At 42.9% G+C, this 23,359-nt stretch overlaps 2 protein-coding genes across 2 annotated transcripts in view; one reads left to right on the forward strand and one right to left on the reverse strand.

Annotated features, from left to right (window-relative positions):
- The window catches only part of GREB1 (growth regulating estrogen receptor binding 1), a 121,251-nt gene extending 114,993 nt beyond the window's left edge, over positions 1–6,258 (forward strand). The window contains exons 31-32 of the mRNA XM_077291440.1: positions 2,107–2,245; positions 5,433–6,258. Of these exons, the coding sequence (XP_077147555.1) occupies positions 2,107–2,245; positions 5,433–5,596 (303 nt within the window). The 3' untranslated portion in view covers positions 5,597–6,258. The remainder of the gene's footprint in view (positions 1–2,106; positions 2,246–5,432) is intronic.
- Positions 6,259–9,137: 2,879 nt separating this feature from the next.
- The window catches only part of NTSR2 (neurotensin receptor 2), a 71,934-nt gene continuing 57,712 nt past the window's right edge, over positions 9,138–23,359 (reverse strand). Inside the window, exons 3-4 of the mRNA XM_077291441.1 lie at positions 14,872–14,962; positions 9,138–11,878 (exon numbers count right to left, since the gene is read on the reverse strand). Coding sequence (XP_077147556.1) covers positions 11,695–11,878; positions 14,872–14,962 — 275 coding nt within the window. The 3' untranslated portion in view covers positions 9,138–11,694. The remainder of the gene's footprint in view (positions 11,879–14,871; positions 14,963–23,359) is intronic.

Here is a 23,359-nt window from a genome sequence, read left to right on the forward strand (position 1 = left end):
GCTCCGCCGCTAAGGGGAGCTATGGTACGTCTGATGGCACTGAAGGAGTTCATCTGACCAGGTATCACATACACCAATACATTTCACAGTCGGGCCTCCAGGGGGAGCTAAGGGTGCTATTTATTAGGCCACTCCTCACCACTGTGGGTAAACTGGGGGTCAGGCAGGAAGTTAGTCAGAAAGCTGACTGGGTTGGAACCAGGCAACACCTGGTGGCAGGGGGTGTTGTGGGGGAAGATTCGGTAGGGTCCCTGTCAGGTTTGGGACCCTGACAGAGGCCTGGCAACAAGGAAGAACGTCACGGGACCGTTCCTGCTCAGCATAGCGGCGGTGCCCTAAGGAAGGATTAGAAGCGAGATATATTGTGCTGGGTGAGAAACGAGATCAAAGCAAGAGGAGAAATACCAGTAGGAGTCGTGCTGTAAGACTGAGGCAACATCCTACTGAGGCGCACAACCGGCAGCCGGAACGCCGAGGAAGTATTTATATATCTAGCTCCAAGCAATACTTCAAACCAATGGCAGGACAGTCAGTCTCAGGCGGGCTGTCTCACATACATCACCTATGAAGACATGGGGGGCGCACTAGGAGAGGGGCGACTCTAGGGTCCCGGAAGAGCTCCGAGCCTACTCGTCATACGGGTGCCGTCCTAACCAGAACATCAGGGAGGGACGGAGGAGAAGAACATCATCCGAACGAGTTGTGAGGGAACATCAGAAACAGACACAACAGTTGTGGGGTACTATCCCGTAAGCACAGCAGGTGAGGACCACAACACATAGCGCTAGCAGGAAGGCACAGATTTCCACCTGCAAAGAGAACTCTGGAGGTGCCATTGGACCGGCCGGACTTGCGCAGCCTGGTAAACCGTATTCCGGACTGAGGACCCAGAGACCTTCAGTAAAGAGGTAAAGAGACTGCAACCTAGTGTCCTCGTTATTTACTGCGACCGGCACTACACCGCACCACTACCACCATACCACTACCACCATCTACATCTATCATTCACTGTACGTCGCCTCCCCACCAGCAGGGTCACGGACCGGGCCTAGCCACCGTGACAACCCCAGAGCAGAGACTCAGAGGCCCGGTACCGGGTACCCCTCGGCCCTGCGGCAGTGGGGGCACTACAGTTATCTATATTGGAGAGGCACACTTCATTCTTGCATTGTTTGTATAGACATTACTGTAAAGCTCTGTGTATGTGTGTATTGCTTTATGGCAGCGGCAAAGAACAGAAAAGCGTCAAAAGGACTAGAGGTCACTGAGAGGCAGGTAATTTGTAAACGCTCTGTGCCTATAGTCTAAGCCTATGTGCACACAATGCAAAGGTGCCGCATAAAATGAGCATGACGCACGGCAATGTCAACACCACATCACTGTAGACATGTTCCGTTTTATGTCACTTCTCTTAACCGTTTCAGCAGTAAAAAGAAGTGACATTCTCATTCTTCAAGAGGCTTCTGAGCACCCGGAAGTCGCCACCTCTCTGTACTTCACAGTGTAGAGTGAAAAATGTCACAAGAATGGTGGCAAAACTGCTGACGTTTTCCTGAAGCAGCTTCGCCTGAGAAAAATATGCGCCTGCAGTGGCATCTAAAAAACAATGTGTGCACATAGTGCTAAGCTACATTTACACTGAAAGATAATCGGGAATGAGCATTCTTAAATACTCTTGTTCAATCGGTGACCTGATCTTTAGAGCATTGCAAACGATCGTCGTTCTTGGCAGTGCATCATCCTGTGTAGACAGGACCCTCACTGCTGTCTCATCATGGCGCCAGTCGGTTTGTGTAAACTATTCCTTAAATGTGTGTTTAGTTTTACTTATTTGACTCATTAAAACCTTCAGGACTACAATGGCGGTGTCATCTGTTACTGCAATCCCCAGCATTTTAACATTTTTGAAATGACTCTGCTGATCTTGTCCCAGTCTATACAGCAAAGTTGAAAAATGAGGTGCAGTAAATCGATAAATGATGGGAACTTGTATTCTTACAAAACTCCAATATTTCCTAAACTGTTATATGAATAATCACCAAAATAATACAATAAAATGTAAATTGTAATACCGTACTCAGTGGACACAATCTTTCCTTTTTTCAGATTTCGGTTTGTTATGTCAGCTCGCGGCCGCACTCCATTAACATTAGCTGCCCGGACCTGATGTTCAGCGGGCTCCTGCTGCACCTGTGCGACTCTTTTGTTGTGGCCAGTTTCTTGAAGAAGTTTCAGTTCCTTAAAGGTAAATCAGGCGTGGAGGCCGCACAATCCACGCTGCTGGAAGCCCTCAAAGAATAAGTCTCTTGATGCAGATTAGGCATAAAATATCGCAAGCCGCCATCATAATTATTCTATGTTTCCTCATTAAGGAGCGTTCAGGCTCTGGCATTAAGCACAGGGTCCAGGTTGAAATCTGCTGTACCCCAGAGATTACACCATGTAATTACTTTTTCTAGAGCAATGAAAGAAAATAAACACATAGAAGGTCTGTTCGGAGGGTTTAATTAGGATAAGGCTCCTCTTTGACATTAACATTAGTAATAATGGTTTGAAAAGAAGACTGGAATAAAAAAAGTGTGTCTGGTTACATTGTTCAACGGGTTCTCAATTGGCTCATTTAGAGGGGTGTTTAGTATGTAACTTTTCCATCAAAGAGAGAAGAGTGATAGTCAAAATTAAGATGAAAGCCCCTATGTTCTCTATGAGAGAGCTGTTGCCAGACTGTCTGAAAACAAAAAGGGTTGTCAGTCCAAAATCGGGCCTGCTAGATCCTTAACTCATCTATCGGGGGGTGGCCCCCCTACATGCAGTTGTGCTCAAAAGTTTACGTACCCCAGCAGAATTTTTGCTTTCTTGGCCTTTTTTCAGAGAAAATGAATGATAACACCAAACCTTTTTCTCCACTCATGGTTAGTGGTTGGGTGAAGCCATTTATTGTCAAACTACTGTGTTTTCTCTTTTCAAATCATAATGACAACCCAAAACATCCAAATGACCCTGATCAAAAGTTCAAATACCCCATTTCTTAATGCTGTATATTGCCCCCTCTAACATCAATGACAGCTTGAAGTCTTTTGTGGTAGTTGTGGATGAGGTTCTTTATTTTCTCCGATGGTAAAGCTGCCCACTCTTCTTGGCAAAAAGCCTCCAGTTCCTGTAAATTCCTGGGCTGTGCATCATGAACTGCATGCTTGAGATCTCCTGTTATGACCCCAATGGCAGAGGGTCTCAGGAATAATGCTAAGTCAGTAAATTCAGAAAACCAGCTCATAGGGCAGTGGTAACTGGGCTGACCATATAACTAATCCTAGCACCACAAATACCAGCAGCCGGGGAACGTTCCTACGTTGATCCTAGACGTCTCGCGCCAGCCGAAGAGCTAACTACCCCTAGAAGGGAAAAGAAAGACCTTTATTGCCTCCAGAGGAAATACCCCAAAAAGTTGGATAGAAGCCCCCCACAAATAATAACGGTGAGGTAAGAGGAAAAGACAAACATAAGAATGAGCTAGGAATTTAGCAAAGAGAGGCCCACTAGCTAATAGCAGAATATAGAAAGATAACTTATATGGTCAGCAAAAAATCCTATCAAAAATATCCACACTGGAAATTCAAGAACCCCCGAACCGTCTAACGGCCCGGGGGGGAGAACACCAGCCCCTAGAGCTACCAGCAAGGTCAGGAATCACATTTAGTACAAGCTGGACAAAAAATGATAGCAAACAAATAACCCAAAAAACAAAGAAGCAAGACTTAGCTTAATTTAGCACGAACCAGGACCAGCAAACAGGAGCAAACAGAATGTGTCTGATAACACCGATGCCAGGCACTAGACTAAGGTTCCAGGAGGTTTATATAGCAACACCCCTGAAGTAACGACCCAGCTGGGTGCAGACAGAGGGAAGGAAATCCCAGAGTCATATCACTAGTAACCACTAGAGGGAGCCAAAAAAGTCTAATTCACAACAATCTCCCCAGAGTGGCTCAATGCTATTGAGGTCAAGAGACTGAGATGGCCACTACAGAACCTTCACTTTGTTCTACTGTAGCCAATGACAGGTCGACTTAGCCTTGTGTTTTGGATCATTGTCATGTTGGAACGTCCAAGTCAATCCCGTGTGCAGCTTCCGGGGTGATGAGTGCAAATTTGCCTCCAGTATTTGCTGATAACGTGCTTCATTCATCTTTCCTTCAACTTTCGCCAAGTTTCCTGTGCCTTTGTAGCTCACACATCCCCAAAACATCAGTGATCCACCTCCGTGCTTTACAGTAGGAATGGTGTTCCTTTCATCATAGGCCTTGTTGACCTCTTTGCAAATGTAACATTTATGGTTATGGACAAAAAGTTCAATTTTGGTCTCATCACTGCAAATTACCTTGTTCTAGAAGTTTTGAGGCTTGTCTCTGTGCTGTTTTGCGTATTGTAGGGGAGATACTTAGTGGCATTTAAGCAGTAATGGCTTTCTTCTGGTGACTTGACCGCACAGCCCATTTATCTTCAAGTGCATCCTTACTGTGCATCTTGAAACAGCCACACCGCTAGATTTCAGAGAGTTCTGTATTTCAGCTGATGTTATTTGTGGGTTTTGCTTTGCACTCGGAACAATTTTCCTGGCAGTTGTGGATGACTTTTTTGTTGGTCTACCTGACCATGGTTTTGTTTTTACAAAGTTCCTGATCCTCCATTTTTAATCACAGTTTGAATGCTACTGACTGGCATTATCAATTCCTTGGATATCTTTTTGTATCTCTTTCCTGTTTTATACAGTTCAACTACCTTTTCCTGTAGATCCGTTCACAATTCTTTTGCTTTCCCCATGACTCACAATCCAGAAATGTCAGTGGCTGGATGAAAGATGCACGAGTCTGTCTGGATCCCAGTAACTCACTCAGCTTTTATGCCCACACACTGATTACAAGCAAACAGGTCACAGATAAGGATGTTACCTTTAGTAGCAATCCAAACTTATTTGTGTCAACGTCTGTGCATGTCATCAGGCCAAAATCACCACGGTATGTGAACTTTTGATCAGGGTCATTTGGATGTTTTGGGTTGTCATTATGCTTTAAAAAGAGAAAACACAGTAGTTTGACAATAAATGGCTTCACCCAACCACTAACCATGAGTGGTGAAAAAGTTTTGGTGTTATCATTCATATTCTCTGAAAAAAGGCCAAGAAAGCAAAAATTCTGTTGGGGTATGTAAACATTTGAGCACAACTGTTTTAGATTTTCAGCTGAACCTTTCGATATTGGTGGGTTTGGCTGACATTAGTCTAACATTTTAGCCCTCCACAGATCTGATATCTCGATGTCATCAGGTCTCAGAAAACTCCTTTAATATGTCTTCTACTTTTCTGCAGACTGTGTCTCTTCTATAACTAGTTTCCATTGGAGTCGCACATTTTCACCACTTCCTTTCTTCTTCAGATGCCACGCTGTGTGTCGTGTGCCAGGACCGCAATGCCCTCCGCCAGACGGTAGTGCGACTAGAGCTGGAGGATGAGTGGCAATTCCGTCTGCGAGATGAGTTCCAAACAGCCAACGCCAAGGAAGACAAACCCTTGTTCATCTTAACCGGCCGCCATGTTTAATAAACTATGGCCTAAATTACCTCCAGGTACATTTGGCTGCAGCCCCTACGTTGACTCTTTGTACAGAACCGGACTGTTGTATGTTTTGCATTGGAGTTACGATGTTGGAGCGGACACACAGCACCACCTGACATGGTGACACGGAGAAACACATCAGATACATTCCTAGATTTATTTATATGTAACATGTCTTTGTATATATTTTAGGTAGAGAGTAGGCAGAAATGTAACTTTATTATTATTAATATTATTATTGTATTTTTGTCTTTTTTTTATTATATTTCAATAAGTAGTTAGATTAATATTTTTGCCAGGTTTTGAGCTATATTAAAGCCAGGTACATTGAGAACAGAATTCACTTTTTGCAAGAAACTAACCTATAATAGATAGATATAGATAGATAGAGTAGATAGACAGATTACATAATACCATTTTTGGTAAGCACAACTAGTTAGATAAACCAGGGACAGCTCCAGGTGCACGTGACCATGGGGTCACAGAGTCCTACTGGGTCCTTTGTCAACTCCCCCTGTATGTACAACATGCTTTGGTCGATCTCCATTAGCCCCCCAAATGTAGATCTAGGCATCTGCTCAGTGTTTCCTTTATCAAAGACGCCAATAATTTGAAATTTATGTAACCGAGTAGGTCTGGGTACAAAAAAAAAAAAAAAAAACAGACAAAAGTATGCGGCACTCACCATGGCAGCTTGAATGAAAAGTCCTTTTATTTCATGACTAACTTCTTAGATGGTAAAGTGCAGAGGGGTGCGGGGAGAGAGGAGAAAGGTCCATTCCCCCCGCACCCCTCTGCACCTTACCATCTAAGAAGTTAGTCATGAAATAAAAGGACTTTTCATTCAAGCTGCCATGGTGAGTGCCGCATACATGTTGATATATGCTGAGCGCCTCCAATTTGGACACTTATGCTGGTAAAGGCTCTATAATCTGGCTCAACTCCTCCATACAAAGGATTACATGTTTCAACACTGGTGCCGCTATTCACCGTCCTCTGCGATTAAGAAAAAAGAAAAAAAAAAGGCCTATTTTTGTATACAGCTCCAGTGCAGACCTACACTCACTGGCCACTTTATTAGGTACACCTGTCCAACTTCTTGTTAACACTTAATTTCTAATCAGCCAATCACATGGCGGCAACTCAGTGCATTTAGGCATGTAGACATGGTCAAGACAATCTCCTGCAGTTCAAACCGAGCATCAGTATGGGGGAGAAAGGTGATTTGAGTGCCTTTGAACGTGGCATGGTTGTTGGTGCCAGAAGGGCTGGTCTGAGTATTTCAGAAACTGCTGATCTACTGGGATTTTCACGCACAACCATCTCTAGGGTTTACAGAGAATGGTCCGAAAAAGAAAAAAAATCCAGTGAGCGGCAGTTCTGTGGGCGGAAATGCCTTGCTGATGCCAGAGGTCAGAGGAGAATGGGCAGACTGGTTCGAGCTGATAGAAAGGCAACAGTGACTCAAATCGCCACCCGTTACAACCAAGGTAGGCCTAAGAGCATCTCTGAACGCACAGTGCGTCGAACTTTGAGGCAGATGGGCTACAGCAGCAGAAGACCACACCGGGTACCACTCCTTTCAGCTAAGAACAGGAAACTGAGGCTACAATTTGTACAAGCTCATCGAAATTGGACAGTAGAAGATTGGAAAAACGTTGCTTGGTCTGATGAGTCTCGATTTCTGCTGCGACATTCGGATGGTAGGGTCAGAATTTGGCGTAAACAACATGAAAGCATGGATCCATCCTGCCTTGTATGGAGCATCTTTGGGATGTGCAGCCGACAAATCTGCGGCAACTGTGTGATGCCATCATGTCAATATGGACCAAAATCTCTGAGGAACGCTTCCAGCACCTTGTTGAATCTATGCCACGAAGAATTGAGGCAGTTCTGAAGGCAAAAGGGGTCCAACCCGTTACTAGCATGGTGTACCTAATAAAGTGGCCGGTGAGTGTATGTGTCTCCATGATAAAAGGAAAGAATCAAACTCCCTTTTTTTCTGATCTTGAACAATCTCTTCCATCTGCTCCCCAACTTCTTATGAAGCTGCCACATGTACGTTACCGTAAAGGTAGGGGAAAAAATGGACGGAAGGTCAGACTACGTAGGATTTGTTTGTTGTCTGTTACCGTGGAAATACATAGGTTTGTAGAGGGCCTGGAGACACAAACTGGTAGGAACTTCGGAATGCAGATTACTTGCAAAGTGTGGATCATCTATCTATCTATCTATCTATCTATCTATCTATCTATCTATCTATCTATCTATCTATCTATCTATCTATCTATCTATCTATCTCATATCTATCTATCTAATATCTATCTATTATCTATCTATCTATCTATCTATCTATCTATCTATCTATCTATCTCATATCTATCTATCTATCTATCTATCTATCTATCTATCTATCTCATATCTATCTATCATCTATCTATCTATCTATCTATCTATCTATCTATCTATCTATCTATCTATCTATCTATCTATCTCATATCTATCTATCTAATATCTATCTCATATCTATCTATCTATCTATCTATCTATCTATCTATCTATCTATCTATCTATCTATCTCATATCTATCTATCTCTCTATCTCATATCTATCTATCTATCTATCTATCTATTATCTATCTATCTATCTATCTCATATCTATCTATCTATCTACAGTATTATCTATCTATCTATCTATCTATCTATCTATCTATCTATCTATCTCATATCTATCTATCTCTCTATCTATCTCATATCTATCTATCTATATATCTATCCATCATCCATCCATCCATCCATCCATCCATCCATCCATCCATCCATCCATCCATCTATCCCTTTAGAATGTTCTCCTTATTTCACCATTTTTTAAATGTAATATTCACGGCTGTTTTATACCGATAGTGTACAGTGATAATCATGTGAGCAACATGTTTATTGTATGACGGGAAATCCCATGGATTTACTGTGATTCCGGCTTCTAACATTGAGTCGTGGAGGTCGTATGAAGTGTGAGTCTCTGGCGTCGGCTCATGGACTCCCTGGCAGTTCACCCAGTGACTGGCATGATGCACACCAGTGAGTCAGTGCCTCCTGTTCATGGTAATGAATCTTGACATTTCGGTTATGCTTAGTTAGGGAACGACTTGCTGTCTTTTCTGTTTGCATGTCAATCTTAAAGTGACTTTTCTTTTCTGTAAATAGTGTATGTGCGATGTGCGGTATTTCCCAGTCTGACCATGTAATAATTTAATATGTCCAAGTTTAAGGTTTTTTTTATTAAATAAAATACATACTATGTACATGTGTCCATATTACTAACTGACTGTTACCCTTTTATTTTGTTTGAGTTTAAAGTGGTAATCCCATCTGTGATGCCCCCTGTTACAGGTAGGGGGCGCTGCTTGGTCTTCCCAGGATATGCACGGAGGACTATTGAGGCCGTGAGAGTGCATGGCAGTTGCACGCATAAATATGATGGTGAGACAAAGTCCTGCATTGTTGTGAATGGCCAGTATGTGTGTTACAGAGGAAGTTACTCTGCGCTGTCAGCTTAAAGCAATGTTGTTGTTCTGGGACCTGTAGTCCCACAAGTATAGTTGTTGGTATAATTATGAAGGGAAGCTGGCAGGGCTAGTTATGTGAGATGAGCGGGTCGAACTAGCCACACACACACTCCCATCTAGGGGAGTGGTTTCAACTATATAATGTGACTGAGGTCTGGTCACATGGTCTCTGAGTGTGAACCTGAATGGTCCATGTACTGAAGGTCCTGGAGAGCCTATGTGTTGGGAGTGCCGTCTCTCTGAAGAGCACGTGGTGGGGCTTTGGACCTGGTGGCCTGGGGTGTTGGACGAGCGTCCTGAATAGCACCCGGACAAGCCACATGCCTGTGTGTTGGACAGTCCCAGGTGGGATGGATGTCCTGAATAGCGCACAGTGAAACCATGGTCCTGTACGGTGTGTGTTGGAAGCTCCTGTGAGTGGAGTCTTCCTGAAGCACCTAAGACCGTGGGCTTGGACGGTCTGTGTTGGGAAAGCTACCGTCCTTCCGTGGCTCTGGACTGACTGATGTGTGCCTGCCAGGCAAGTTGGTGAACCCCGTGAGGCAACTTTCCCTGGAAAGAGGACTGACGAGGAGTCAGCGTGTGGAGTAGGAGCTCCTGTAAGGTACCATAGACTGTTGATGCTTATAATACTCTATGAACTGTGCGGTCACCCACGGCAACTGGTCAGATAAGGATCAGCGTGTTTAGTGATGCGAGCTAATGATGTGAAGCCTGATATAAAGACTGTCCATTTGTTGTTGGTTTTGGTGGTTTATGCTGTATAAAATAAACCCACATAGACTGCTTAAGTGAAAAATCGTGCCCGTATGCTTGAATTCTGTGCCAAGCGAGTGTCCCCCAACACATGCTGTAGGCGCTATCTTACACATCCAAGAAATATGTCATATCCATAAATGTACCATAACAGTCTAATATGTCCAGAAACTAACCAAATTCTCATGCTTTGTAACATGCCACCCACTGTTTTTGAGCAGGCAGTTCTTCTAGATCAGCATTCTGCCAGCACTGTATGTGCTAGAACTTCCTTTTTTCCTAACTTCACAGCATACATTACTCCTGCCTTTTGCCAATGGCTGGCCTGCCCTGAACAAGAAATCCAACTCTTTGTCTTAGTACAATTTAACAGTCAACAGAGCAGGAGCCCCCTCTTCCTCTAATCTATCTCATGGTCTCTGCTGCTAGAGATGGATTACACTTGACAACAGGCAGTGGACAGCAAGTTAGACAGAAAGGAGACACCTAGTGGCCGGCCCTTTATAATGATTTTTAGGAAACAACTAAATATAATGATTTACCAGAAAAAGGATAACACTATTTTACTGAATATGAAACTTGACATACATACTACATGCCAGTGTACATATTATTGACTACTCCCCTTTTATTCATAGTGAAAATAAAATTTGTCATTCATAGATGTACCATAACTGTTCTAGTTTGTCCAGGAACGGTCTCAATCCTCATTTTCTAACTTGGTTCTTCTTAGGTGCTGTAACTTCCCTTTCCTTCATTCCTCAGCGTGCATTTCACCTGAGATGGTCCAATGGCTTTCCTATCCAGAACTTAAACCCCACCTCTCTGTCATGGCTATATGCAGTTTGGCAGACAGGAGAGCAGGAGCAGAGACAATGACCCGCCCCACCTCGTTCTCAGCTGCTGTTTGATATGGATTACTCTATATAACAGGCAGTGGACACCAAATTAGACAGAAAGGGGGTAACTAGTAGCTTGTAATTTGGTAGAATGTTCTGGGGGTAAGAATACCTAGTTAATAAATTCAGTGATTTACCAGACACCAGATAAAATGATTTTTACTGATGATGAAGCTGTGGTTAACATTCAGTAGACCTGGGAGTTTAGAAATTTGTAAGATAAAAGCCGAATATTCAGATTCTCCATATGTCTGTGGACTTACAAAATTGTTGATGGCCCATAAATGGTAAAAGTGTGGTACACCTATATTGTGATGTAATTTTCATCAATCCCAAAGCAATATTATCCATTTACAGAAAATCTGAATTGCACTTTGTACGTGTCAATCCTGCCGGTTCTTGTGACAATAGTCCGGTTTTGGCACCAGCTGAATCACTTTGGCACAATAAAGAAAGATAGTACAGAAGGTGTAAGTCAACATGAGCAAAAATGTGATATTGTCAGTGAGGAAGGAAGGAGGGAAAAGGATAAATACGCACAGTTGAATAATCATCCCTATAACCTTCTTGATATATTGATACCACAAGGTTGCCTTACGTTGCATTGTCCTTCATTTTCATCTAGAGGCCTTTGATGTTTTTCTGGAGATCCTTACACTTGTGATGCTGTTGAATGGTCTCCAATGTCCGCGAGGATCAGTGGACTGGTCAGGTCACCCATTACATAGAACACTAATGTGCAATCCAAGACTTCTGAGCTAACGATGGAACTGATGGACACGTACATTTATTTACGCACTTGGCCAATAATATTAATGATTGTTCATGTGGTCCTCGTACGTGAGGAACATTACTGTGCATTTCAGGCGGAGGTTGATACGGAGAGATTTATGCTACTTTTACTGCAAGACATGTTCATAGTGTCCATGAACAGTTGACGGAATGAAGAAGACACCATGTTGTAGAGGACGGGGTTCACGGCAGAACTGACGTAGAACAACGTGTTTGTCAGCATGTAGAAATAGTGGTAAAATGTGTACAGGAACCTGCAGGAAGAAAGTATCAAGATTAAAGACCACATCCAGTTTGAAGATTGGGCAACTAAACCATAGGGCCACCAAACAAAATGTAGAATGGGTCCCAACTCCACTAAGGCCCCTTTCACACATCAGTTTTTTGCCATCAGGCACAACCCGGCGAGTTTTAAAAAAAACGGATCAGGCAAAAGTTGCTGCCGGATCCGTTTTTTTCTCAGAGACTTGTATTAGCGACAGATTGCGACGGATGGCCTCACGTTTCATCCGTTTTTTGCCGGATCCATTGAAAATATGCTTTCCGGCAGCCGGAGAAAACGGACATAGGAACGTTTTTTGTGTCCGTCCAAAAAACGGAAAGCGACGGATCCGTCGCCTTCCGTCGTTTGCTATAATGGAACCCTATGCCGCCGGATTTTCCATTCTGGGGTCTCTCTCTCTCTCTCCTCCCCAGAATACAATTAGCTAGATCAGCTAGTCAGATCCGGCTAAAAACCGGATCCATCACATCAGTTTTTCACAATTTGCGACCGATCCGTTTTTTTTTAAATTCGCCGGATTGAGCCAGACGGCAAAAACCTGATGCGTGAAAGTAGCCTTAGAGATCCTCCAAATCATTTTTTTTTATAACATCAATTCCTCCCATCATGGCATGGTTGGATCTAAAGCTATCCACATATGGAACTGCTTTGCTTACTGTCTGCAGGGGATATTTTGTAGTGGAATTTTTGGATTTTGATGTGGAAATGTTGCAGATTTCACCTTTTTGCAGTGCAAAGGGTGAAATCCGAAGCTGCAGAGTTGGTTAATTTCGGTTTTGGATTCTCTTGCAGTTTATGGATGAGATTTTGTAAAAACCTTGTCTCCAATGCTGTTGCAGTAATACACAATGGATTTTCCACCAGAAAATTCTCTGAATATGCCACACCATGTGAATGTACCTTTGGAGCTCCAAATCCTGTTTTTTTTTGCCAAGACAGAGTAAGGACCCCTTCCCACGTCCTGGTCATTCCTGTAAGGAAATACCAGTACAGGTGACATCTGTGGTCCGCGTGCTATATAATCAGTGCTTTGTGTGTTTTTTTTTAAATAAATAATAAAAAAAAATGTGTGGGCTCCCGCATAATTTGAAAACCAGCAGAGGGAAAGCCGACTGCTGGGGGCTGATATTAATAATCTGGGAAAGGGGCCATTAGTCCTAAATGTTCCCAGGCTATTAATAACAGCTCACAGCTATTTGCTTAATCTTTCCTAGTTAGTTTACATGGGGACCCCAGAAAAAAAAATGACGTAAGGTCCCCCTACAAATTCTAACCAGCAAAGGCTAAACAGACAGCTGTGGCTGATATTAATAGCCAGGGAAGGAGCCATGGATATTGGCCCCCCTCCCAAGCGAATAAATTCAACCCTCATCGGCCCCAGAAATGGTGCATCAATAAGATGCGCTTAACCTCGCTTTTCCACTTGCCCTGGTGCGGTGTCAAGTGAAGTAATAGGGTTGGGGTTCATATCATCTTTGTATTGTCAGTTGACATCAAGCCCAGGGGTTAGTAATGGAGAAGTGTCTATAATACGCCAGCATTACTAAGCCCATAGTCATATTGTAAAAAAGAAATTTCTCACAGAGCTAGCTGTGATCTCATTGAGGTCACCACCTTTCATCAGGCCAATCATAGTGAACTGAGCATGGGACCAGCTGGCAGTGACCGGCAGTAACTTCTATGACCACTCATCACTGAAGCTGTGTCCCAAGCTCAGCTCAGTGTGTCTTAAATTTATGACTGAGCAGGTGCATCATGCCACTGCTCAGCCCTGTAATCCAGATGTAGCAGAGCTGGACTTCTTTGTGGGACAAATAGATTATCGTCAGACAGGTGAGGAACATGTTTTTTTATTACTTTCATTTTTACAGTAATAGATGGGAAAATGAGGGTGGAGTGTGTTTATTTCAATAAAAGTACTTTATTCTTGCTGTGTCTTTTTTACAATATGACTATAGGGTTAGTAATGGGGAGGGGTTTTATAGATGTCTCTCCATTACTAACCCTACTACTAACTGTGAGCTGATATTAATAGCCTGGGAACTTTTTGGGATATTGTCCCCGTTCCCAGATTAGTACCATCAGCTCCAGCCATGGGTTTTCCCTCGGCTGGTTATCAAAATTATGCGGTAGCCAACGCCAATTTTTTTATTTAATTCTTAATTTTAGACATGATGTACACAGCGGGTGCTGGATACAACTTCCATCATTGTCGCCTGGTTGTGCTGATCTTAGGAAGGCTAGGCGACAATGATGAAAGCTGTCTTCAGCACACATCATCTGGGAACAGCGGTAACTGTACCGCTTTTTCCCAGGCGCTGGCACATGTAATCTGTTTGCACATGTGTCGCACGCATTTTTGCGCAAAGAAGAACATGTCCGCTGGTTATTCCCATGGACACATGGTCATGTTGAAAAACCTGATGTGCACAACACCATTGAATACAATGGGTGTGCGTGTGTCCGTATTTTCAGTTCTTAAAAAACGCACCACATACGGACATGAAAAATGAACGTGTGAAGGGGCCTCTCATCTTTAAAAATTGTGTACACAGTTGGGCGATTCATTAAGACTGGCAAATCACTGGTCTTCAGTAGGTGGGGATTTGGAGCTTATGCTCCTGATTCATTAAGATGCTCTCGTGTATTTATTTTGAGGTCTGGGTTCAATTTTTACTTAATCATCCATAGCATTTTGGGATCTAGTCTGTTGTCTGTATTTGTTTTGGGATCTGTTGTTATTCTGTGGTTCATTGTGAGTCTGGGCATCTATATTTTTTATGGGTTTGGAAGTGTATGCGCACCACTGCTGCATTAATTCTCTTCTTTCCTCGGCTTTCCCATGGACAATAGATTTAACAGTGGAGTACATCTCAGAGCCCCGTTCTCCGGATCAGTACAGGAGATGTGGAGAGATGATCACTTTTATAACCATTAAGATTGATAAAAACATATTGTACTCACCCAGACCATTCATCATCCGGAATGTAACAGAACATCAGTCTCCTGGCGTGATAAGGTAACCAGCACACAACGTAGGCAATCACAATCGCCCCTGTTGATTGCATAAAAGAAAGTGTCAATATCCTGAATAAACATCTCATAGTAATGACAGGATGGCGAAGTCTTCACTGATATCTGTGCAGCAGTTTTTGTGTGGCTCTGATTACAACTATATCCACAATAATAGGACTGATTATTGACATAAGAATCAATCTATCTATCTATCTATCTATCTATCTATCTATCTATCTATCTATCTATCTATCTATCTATCTATCTATCTCATATCTATATACAGTTGTTCTCAAAAGTGTACATACCCAGGCAGAATTTTTGCTTTCTTGGCCTTTTTTGAGAGAATATGACTGATAACACCAAAACTATTTCTCCACTCATGGTTAGTGGTTGGGTGAAGCCATGTATTGTCAGACTACTGTGTTTTTTCTTTTTTAAATCATATTGACAACCCAAAACATCCAAATGACCATGCTCAAAAGTTCACGTACCCCATTTCTTAATACCGTGTATTGCCCCCTCTAACAATTCACAGCTTGATGTGTATTGTGGTAGTTGTGGATGAGGTTCTTTATTTTCTCAGATGGTAAAGCTGCCCACTATTCTTGGCAAAAAGCCTCCAGTTCCTGTAAATTCCTGGCCTGTCTAGCATGAATTGCATGCTTGAGATCTCCCCAGAGTGGCTCAATGATATTGGGGTCAGGAGACTGAGATGGCCACTCCAGAACCTTCACTTTGTCCTGCTGTAGCCATTGACAGGTAGACTTAGCCTTGTGTTTTGGATCATGAGTGATTCATTACTAATATTTAAGAGGGGACTGGATACCTTTCTTGAAAATTATAATGTTACAGGTTATATACACTAGATTCCTTGATAGGACATTGATCCAGGGAACTAGTCTGATTGCCGTATGTGGAGTCGGGAAGGAATGTTTTCCCCCAATGTGGAGCTTACTCTTTGCCACATGTTTTTTTTTTGCCTTACTCTGGATCAACATGTTAGGCATGTTAGGTTAGGCTATGGGTTGAACTAGATGGACTTAAAGTCTTCCTTCAACCTTAATAATTATGTTACTATTGTCATGTTGGAATGTCCAAGTACGTCCCATGCGCAGCTTCCGGGCTGATGAGTACAAATTTGCCACCAGAATTTGCTGATAACGTGCTGCATTCATCTTTCCTTCAACTTTGACCAAGTTTCCTGTGTCTTTGTAGCTCACACATCCCAAAAACATCAGTGATCCACCTCCGTGCTTTACACTTGGAATGGTGTTCCTTTCATCTTGTTGACCTCTCTCCAAATGTAACGTTCATGGCTGTGGCAAAAAAAGTTCAATTTTTGTCTCATCACTCCAAATTACCTTGTTCCATAAGTTTTGAGGCTTGTCCCTGTGCTGCTTTGCATATTGTAGGCGAGATACTTTGTGGCATTTGCGCAGTAATGGCTTTCTTCTGGCGACTCGACCATGCAGCCCATTTTCCTTCAAGTGCCTCCTTATTGTGCATCTTGAAACAGCCACACTGCTAGTTTTCAGAAAGGATGGGGACCATATGCCAGGATGGGGGACCATATGCCACTGGGGGTATATACAAGGATGGAAGCCATAGTCATCAACATTAACGAAAATAAACACTTGAAATAGATCACTCTGCTTGTAATGACTCTTTATAATATGAGTTTCACTTTTTGTATTGAAGAACTGAAATAAATTAACTTTTTGATGACATTCTAATTTTGTGAGAAGCACTTGTACCACGATGGATGGACATATGTCAGGATGGGGGGGGGGGGCATATACCAGGATGAAGTGGAGTATATACCAGGATGAGGAGCATATTCCTTTATATCTGCAGTCTGGTACCCCTGTTCCTGTCTGTGGCTGCACCTTGTAGCCTCTGCCTGCTCTGATACCCCTGCCGGCTCTCTGCTGCCCCTGTCTGCTCTCTGTATGAGTTGTTTTTTTCGAAACTAAAATCTCAGTATTCAGGTTAAATTGCCGTGTTGCAACTCAGTCTCTAAAAGGTTCGCCATCACTGTTGTAGTACATGATGTCAATAAAATGACGCCAGAGTCAGTTCGTGCGTATACCACGATCTCCGGCGCCATTTTATTGGAGACCCTGTATATGCGAAGTTGCAGACACAGTGTGTTAAAAAAATGGCGTAAAATTTAAAATGTACATTTTTTCTGTGTTTTTGTGCTGTTCCAATAAACACAAAGGAAATAAACGTGTATAACAAAGGTGTATTTGCAATTATTTCTTGGAGAAATACTTTATTTTCTGGAACAATTTCATTGGTTCCAACACTTTCGGCCATGACTATAACTGTAAGTTAGGCCAGAGTCACACTACCTTAGAATACCAGACCATGCGAGTGCTGTCCGATTTTTACGCATCGGTGTCCTCTGAAAAGCCGGCAATTCGTGTGCCACATACAGTAAATCACAGAGTGACAGGTTAGAATAGAATAGATAGAATAGATATATACACATAGAATACATAGATACATAGATGCCAGTGACACAGACATGCATATATGTATATATATTACATAGATAGAAGAAAAGCTGGCAATTCAGCAGCCGCTTAGTGTAAAATGCTGTCGGTGTAGAATAGATAGATTACATACAGTACATACAAATAGAATAGGTAGATATATAGATGTCTGTGACAAATACAATTAGTACAGTGTGTGCAGCATACTGTACATATATTTAATTAATAAAATATAATTTTTCTGAAAAAAAAAATGGCGTGGGCTCCTGCATAATTTTTGTAACCAGCAGAGGTAAAGCTGATGGCTGGGGGCCAATGTTTATAGCCTGGGAAGGAGGTAATATCCATGGAGCTTCCCAGGCTATTCATATCAGCTCAAAACTGTATACTTAACCTTTATTGCCTATTAAAATGGGGGACCCTAAAAAAGATGACGTAGAGTCCCCATATAATTAATAACCAGCAAAGGCTATGCAGACAGCTGTGGGCTGATATTAATAGCCTAGGAAGGGGCCATGGATAGTGGCTCCCCCTCAGGCTAAAAATATCAGCTGCCCCAGAAAAGGAGCATCTCCAAGATGCCCAATTCTGGCACTTAGCCTCAGTCTTCCCACTTGCCCTGTAGTGGTGGCAAGTGGGGTCATAGTTGGGGGGTTGATATCACTTTTATATTGTCAGGTGACATCAAGCCCTGAGGTTAGTAATGGAGAGGCATCAACAGGATGCCCCCATTACTAACACCATAGTCACATTGTATGAAAAAACACACCCAGAATAAAGTCCTTTAATTGAAAGAATGACACAGACTCCTTTAATAAACCTTAATTAAACCATACTTACGACCTCGCCCATTCCACCAACGCCCTTGTCATCTGTAAAAGAGTAAAAACAAAAATATTCCTCACCTTTCCACAGAGATGCTGCTAATCAATTTGTCCCATGACGGGTGTCTAGCTCTGCTACATCTAAATGGCAGGCTGCATGGTTGCATGATGCAACCATACAGCCTGTCATCCAGCAGAGACACTGAGCATCGTGTGCTCAGTGTCTCCTTGTGAACTCTTCTATTCCCTGTCTGAGGGCACCGCAGTGCCGTGAGACAGGTCCTGGGAGTTCACAGCCAATTAACTCACTTCACCTTTCTGACGTCAATGCAAGCGCCATGAGAATTTTTATTTTTATTCTTCAAAAAAATTTTTTGTTTGTCTTGATCGCTGTCTGCTGTAATTATGCCAATTGTAGTTTTCCCAGATTTGGTTATATTATTGCTGGGTTTGTTGGCCGTCTTTTCTTCTTTTTTTTTGTTGCTTTTTTAAATATGCATGTGATTTTAATTAATTGTGTTTTGCATCATGTGATGAGTGAATACCTTCTAATTGGTTAACTATTGTATAAATTCCATGGCGGTTTTAGTACGCGTAGCTTGAGAAATGACACTTTGTGTTCGAAACGCGTAGCCATTTGTCATGTTACACCATGTCTGTCATCATCTTCCTTTTTAATTTTGATAAATAAAACCGAATTTTATAGAATTAGCAGAATCTCTGCGGAAAGGTGAGGGATATTATTGTTTTTTATTTTTAACTCTTTTGCAGATGACAAGGGGCGTCGGTGGAATGGGCAAGGTCGTAATTATGGTTTAATTAAGATTTATTAAAGGGGTCTGTGTCATTCTTTCAATTAAAGGACTTTATTCTGGGTGTCTGTGTTTTCATACAATGTGACTATAGGTTTAGTAATTGGGGGTCTTATTGACACCTCTCCATTATCTATCTATCTGTATATATACAGTTGTGCTCAGACAACTAGGAATTCAGACATCAGCCTAAAGGTACCTTCACACTAAACGATATCGCTAGCGATCCGTGACGTTGCAGCGTCCTGGATAGCGATATCGTTGTGTTTGACACGCAGCAGCGATCAGGATCCTGCTGTGATATCGCTGGTCATTGAAGAAAGTTCAGAACTTTATTTGGTCGTCAGACCGGCGTGTATCGTCGTGTTTGACACCAAAAGCAACGATGCCAGCGATGTTTTACACTGGTAACCAGGATAAACATCGGGTTGCTAAGCGCAGGGCCGCGCTTAGTAACCCGATGTTTACCCTGGTTACCAGTGTAAAATGTAAAAAAAACAAACAGTACATACTCACCTTCGCATCCCCCGGCGTCCGCTTCCCACACTGACTGAGCGCCGGCCGTAAAGTGAAAGCACAGCGGTGACGTCACCGCTCTGCTGTTACGGCCGGCGCTCAGTCAGTGCAGGAAGCGGACGCCGGGGGACGCGAAGGTGAGTATGTACTGTTTTTTTTTTTTACATTTTACACTGGTAACCAGGGTAAACATCGGGTCACTAAGTGCGGCCCTGCGCTTAGCAACCCGATGTTTACCCTGGTTACCCGGGGACCTCTGCATCGTTGGTCGCTGGAGAGCGGTCTTTGTGACAGCTCTCCAGCGACCAAACAGCGACGCTGCAGCGATCGGCATCGTTGTTGATATTGCTGCAGCGTCGCTTAATGTGAAGGTACCTTTAGAGAGGTGTTCACATTGGTTAGGGACCAATCAGTCTTTGAGACCACCTTGACGTTGGTTGATGGGCAAACATTATTTGGCCAAATTTTGTGCAAAGAGTCTCATTCATTTTTTCCTAATATTCAAAAGCCATATTGCTATTCATATAGTCATGTATTTCACATTGACATGCATTAGTACGATAGAGTGAAGCCTTTTTTTGCATATTGTATATGGAGTTAGCTACTCCTGGTATGCATCTATTCAGACTAGCTTGGATGTGCCAGTCAGTTTTTTGTCGTTTCTATGTTAGCTTACTGACTGTGCGCTCCGCCCTTCACCATGTGGTGATTTTAATTGCAGCAGGTTTCTACCTACCCATAAATGTAGGCTTTGCTGAGAGAGTTGTCCACGTTCACCCAGGAATTCAGACATCAGACTAAGAGAATACACCTATTCAGACTAGCTTGGAAGCGCCAGTCAGTTTTTTTTTTTTTTTTTTGTAGGTCTTCAGAGATGACGCTGCCCATGTGATATGCTGGTCAAAATTATATCAGGATATCATGTGTCCAAATTATATTTAAGGGTGCTCATATCAAGCAAAAATAATAAAAGAAATTATATCATAAGTGACCACTTGCAGGTCTTGTTTTGGTGCTTACAAAGGCCCTCCTGATAACTGTCCCCGACACACCAGAAATGAACCTGCTGGGCTAGCCTCTGCTCACAGAGGTTATCTCCTTAGCCACCATTTCTGGAAGCACAGCTCTTAGGCTACGTTCACATTAGCGTTTGGCTAATGTGTGTTGGGTTTGCGTCGGCGACGCAGCGGCGACGCATGCATCATGCGCCCCCTATACTTAACATGGGGGACGCATGCGTTTTTTTTTGTTGCGTTGTGCCACACATGCGTCTTTTTTGCCGCAAGCGTCGGACCAAGAAAACGCAACAAGTTGCATTTTTCTTGCGTCCGATTTTCGGCAAAAACCGACGCATGCGTCGCAAAACGCAGCGTTTTTGCGTGCGTTTTGCCGCGTTTTTGTGTGCGTTGTGCGTTGCGTCGCCGACGCAGCGGCGCACAACGCTAGTGTGAACGTAGCCTTAGGGACCATTTAAGCGCTAGAAAAGGACTTACAGGGAATTGGTCAAGGTAAGGATTACGGTAATTTTCCACAGTTTTTTTACTGGTCTGTACCCTTTTAAATATAAATATCACTGGCTCTAAAACCCCTTTAATTTGAAAAGGAACACTCATTTTAGTGCCCGGTCTCTTCAGAATATCATGGCAAACAACAAATATGCAGCGTAAATACCACTGTCTTGTTTTGCTGTATCTAGGGACATTGATTATGAAGTTTACCAACTCATCATTATTCTCATGAGGTAGCGTCTTCCCATAATGAAAAATCAATCAAAGACGGGGAATAAAAATAATCTTGGTTTCGTTGTAATTTGCTGCCGTTACAACCATTTTCTCTGGATTATATTACTATGAATCAATCTCCTTCCCGCACCTTACGGAAGTCACAAACTACAGTATATCAGGCGTGATCCTAAATATGGGTTCCAGTCTGGCAGTCCTGGAGGAGGACATAAAATCTGCAGGATGGTCGGAGAAATTAATCTATATATAGAAGTAAATTAATCCAAGGCGCAGGTAGGAATGTGGGAAGTGAAACGCGTCGCCCAAAGATAAATATTCAATCAAGCGCAATGATGAGAATACAAATAAAGAATTATGATGGGATGGCGGTTTCTGCCTGACCCGGGTAGTTCATATTAATCGTGACCTATTTTATAGAAATAATTTATGGCTGGAAGGCTAGGTTTTATTACTACTCACAGGGAAGGCAATTCCCAATATATCAGTTGAATGGTCCATCTTAAATATCAGAGGTGAGAGAGAAAATTGTTTTTCTGAACCAGATCTTTACTTGAGTTTCCTGTAACTTACATGATGACAGCGTATAATCATTTATCTACATATATTCTACTTAACATATACAAATTTAGGAAGACATTGCTTTACTAATGCCCAACATCCTCTCCATTTGCTTTCACAATCAAATCCTTATAAATGGATTTTGTGTTCAATCTCCGGTCAATCAGGATTGTTTCAAATTTTGACAATTTGCGCAATTTATCATAAAATCAAGGGAAATATGCAATGGACCTCTGGTTGACTATGGTTTCATTTCCTTTGGAATGACGCAGAACTGCATGGTTAGCAAACAAGTGGTGGAGAATTGGCCCAATGGACACAAAAAAGGTGGTGAAGTGCAATACAACACCAAGACCTCGTTTTCAATAGATATTCACTTAAAAATGTCTTAAGATTTTTATGCATTTTTTAGAACTCTTTTCTCACGTTTTTGTTTGGTGTTTTTAATTTCAATGTCAAGTTTAGTGTAATTTCCACCAGGTACCGGCGGAAATAAGTGACAGACCATGATGCACGTGTAAAGTGCTGCAGAGCGGTATTCGCAACAGAGATGCTGTCCAGTTGCGCTCTGGCACTTTAGAGACAAGAGATGTCCTAGTCCCAGTGGGCTGTAGGGTGTGGGGTACATCGCACTCACTTGTAGGCCACAGGCCTCCGCTGCCTCCAGGCTTCCATCTTCAGGAAGGTTATTTTCAACAGTCAAACTTTTACTAAACAGTCCAAGTTCATCAGGTGGGAAAGGACACAGATATTGACACTTCCTTCCTCCTTAGCACAACTTCTCTTCTGTTCTGTCACCCATTCATCTTGACTACCTCCAAGCCCACTGACTCCCATCAGCCTCAGGGATTCATTGTCCGGCAGTGTACCACGGACCGGCCACCTGCCCCACATGTAACACTATGTCCCAGTCCTTGTGATGTTGGAAGACCAGGCCCACTCTGTGTTACCTGGCCTGAGCCCTAGGCTCCAGACATCATTAGAATGTCCATCAGGGATCTCCATTTCACCGCCCACTGCCCTGAACGTTTGGCCCATGCTGCCCCTAGCAGCCCACCCCTCCTGAACTTGAACTCTCCTCCACACTTCACTAGCTGACACTGAACTCTCTATAATAAGGAAGTGCATTACTTCTTATAAGCACAAATGGAACGCCCGCCAGGGCCGTGGGGTATTCGGTACCGGGTCCGGTACTTAAAGGGATGTGTAACAGCAGCGGTGACCCGGTCCTTGGCCATGGGCGCCCATGTTAAAGGAAAGGTCTTTAAAGGGGTTTTTGAAATAAAGAAAGTTTGTGACGCCACCTGTGGTATTCGGTCAGAGGTGACCAACGATGCTTAAAGGGGTCCTTTGGGGTGATGTGATGGCAGCCAGATGGTATAACTTCCCACAGGTGAAGTGGGTCCCCAGGGCTCCTGGTGAATGGATGGAAGATGGTGAGTGGTGCAGTAAAGAACGAAAGGTGCAGTTGTGCAGTCTTATTA

Source organism: Ranitomeya variabilis, chromosome 2 (genome assembly GCF_051348905.1).
Source record: "Ranitomeya variabilis isolate aRanVar5 chromosome 2, aRanVar5.hap1, whole genome shotgun sequence".
Classification (NCBI taxonomy): Eukaryota; Metazoa; Chordata; class Amphibia; order Anura; family Dendrobatidae; genus Ranitomeya; species Ranitomeya variabilis.